General features: G+C 40.9%; 1 protein-coding gene across 25 annotated transcripts in view; it reads right to left on the bottom strand.

Moving 5' to 3' along the window:
- Positions 1 to 2500, bottom strand: part of baz2bb (bromodomain adjacent to zinc finger domain, 2Bb) — a 131997-nt gene that overhangs the window by 8865 nt on the left and 120632 nt on the right. For 14 of the 25 annotated variants that reach the window (XM_073913255.1, XM_073913259.1, XM_073913257.1 and 11 more), the window contains 3 exons: positions 1956 to 2214; positions 1515 to 1670; positions 1229 to 1389 (listed from right to left, as the gene is read on the bottom strand). In XM_073913255.1, the coding sequence (XP_073769356.1) occupies positions 1229 to 1389; positions 1515 to 1670; positions 1956 to 2214 (576 nt within the window). The remainder of the gene's footprint in view (positions 1 to 1228; positions 1390 to 1514; positions 1671 to 1955; positions 2215 to 2500) is intronic. The other 11 variants (XM_073913265.1, XM_073913262.1, XM_073913266.1 and 8 more) reach the window with 1 other exon arrangement.

Here is a 2500-nt window from a genome sequence, read left to right as displayed (position 1 = left end):
CTGATGGTCACTCTGTCTGAGCTCCAGCGTTCTTCTGTGGAGAGAGGAGAAACTTACAGAAGGACAACCATCTGTGCAGCAATCCACCAATCAGACCTGTATGGTAGAGGGGCCAGACGGAAGACACTCCCTGCCTGGAATTTGCCAAAAGGCATCTGAAGGACTCTCAGACCATAAGAACCAAAACTCTCTGCTCTGATGAGACTAAATATGAACTCTTTGGAGAGAATGCCAGGCGTTACGTTTGGAGAAAAGCAGGCAGCGCTCATCACCAGGCTAATACCATCCCTACAGTGAAGCATGGTGGTGGCAGCATCATGCTGTGGGGATGTGTTTCAGCAGCAGGAACTGGAAGACTAGTCAGGATAGAGGAAAAGATGAATGCAGCAATGTACAGAGACATCCTGAATGAAGACCTGCTTCAGATTGACCTCAGACTGGGGCGACCGTTCATCTTCCACCAGGACAATGACCCAAGGAACACCGCCAAGATATCAATGTAATGGCTTTACAACAACTTGGTGAATGTCCTTGAGTGGCCCAGCCAGAGCCCAGACCTAAATCCTATTGAACTTCTCTGGAGAGATCTGAAATGCCTGTACATGGTCGCTTCCCATCCAACCTGATAGAGCTTGAGAGGTACTGCAAAGAAGAATGGGCTAAAATTTTCAAAGACAGGTGTGCCAAGCTTGTGGCATCATATTCAAAAAGACTTGAGGTAGTAATCCTGCCAAAGGTGCATCAACAAAGCATTGAGCAAAGGCTGTGAATACTGATGTACATGTGATTTCTCAGCTTTTTTATTTTTAATATATAATTAACCTAATAAAATTTAAAAAACTCTTTTTTCTCATGGTCATTATGGGGTATTGTTGAAGAAATACATTAATTGAATCCATTTTGAAATAAGGCTGTAACATAAAAAAATGGGGCAAAAGTGAAGCGCTATGAACACTTTCCGGATGCACTGTATATGTTTGAAAAACATGACATTATCCAGTTTTCTCGAGAAACCGAACCGCATTTCACTGTGATCTTCTCTTATAAGGAAAGAGCCAATAATTATGCAGCCACAGATGGGTGCCCCAATTTTAATAAATATAGTAGAATGGTTTTCAGCCAACTTTTGATCTTAATCATTTACAGACCTTATGACACAGTAGCTCTCAAAGGCACAAACAAGAAAAGATGTCCATTTGAGTTCATTACTATAATCCCTCTCTCTGACCTTGGCTTGCAGGCTGGCAGAGGTGACCCTGTGCTGGAGCTCCTCCACCTGCTGCAGGACACTGATGTCCACCTCCATGGCCTGCTCCTCCACACACCAGTGTTGCACTGTATCCTCAGTGAGACCATTGTGCTTCAGCTGCGAGACCTCCATCGCAGACACTGGAGAAAACCAGTTCAATTTCAAATGCATTTCAGAGTTATATTAAATTGAATTTCGACATTACCTTTGCAGGCCTTTACTCAAAAATGTGCATGACAGTTAACATGTATAGCAGTGATCGTACCGTCTCTGTTTCTGCTGCAGATCAGAGCTATATAGTCCATGTGTTTCTGCAGCTGTTTCTGCAGCTGCTTCTCTCGAACCCCTCTGGGATGACAGGCTTTTTCTATGGACCGCAGCTCCTCCACAGAGGACACTTTCCACCAGCCGGTCAACATCTCTACAACACAATAACACATATAGGCTTGCTGAGATGAGAATCTGGTCATCTACAGATTTTACCATCTAAAATGCTTGAAAAGATGATTGTAATCAAGGCAAAGCAAGGCACGTTTATTTCTTCACTTCGCACACACAATAGCAATTTAGAAGGCTTTACATAAACAAGAATAAATCACTGGACCAGTCTTTTCTTACTAATTCATATAGTATATTAAAAATATAGTTTTTTATATATATAACATAGAGCCTTTTTATAACATAGCATAGTTTTGTTCTGTTTTACCTTCAGGAATGGGTTGCGGTAACGGGTAATCATGGTTTTTCACCGCCTCGATCACAGGTGAAGGTGTAGAGAGGGCTTTCTCTGTTGGAGATTCAGGGGCTTCACTCTTTTTATTGCTCAGGTTTTTAGCGTCCTCTGAAAGCAGACCACAACCACTGAGAATCTGAGCCATGGAGACCCCAGAGAACGACATGTTTGGTCTCAAACCTCCATTGGGCCAAGCGCAGAACGGCAGATCTAATATGGGCATGCCAGACTTCTGCAAACACAGCGGAAAACACAAAGCAAAAAAAATAAATAAAAATGTCATTCATAATCAGCTTCTGTTTGAGAAGCTTGTATTTGATGCATTCAACCCAAAACTAATCTTTAGCATTTAAAAGAGAAGAATTATATATATATATATATATATATATATATATATATATATATAATTCTGTTTAACGGAGAGAAGATTTTTTCAATATATTTCCAATATATAATATTTGACTAGATATTTTTCAAGACACTTCTATACAGCTTAAAGTGACCTTTAAAGCCTTAAC

Source organism: Danio rerio, chromosome 9, assembly GCF_049306965.1.
Source record: "Danio rerio strain Tuebingen ecotype United States chromosome 9, GRCz12tu, whole genome shotgun sequence".
Classification (NCBI taxonomy): domain Eukaryota; kingdom Metazoa; phylum Chordata; class Actinopteri; order Cypriniformes; family Danionidae; genus Danio; species Danio rerio.
Note: the sequence above shows the minus strand (reverse complement) of the source record. Positions and strands in the feature narration are given on the sequence as shown.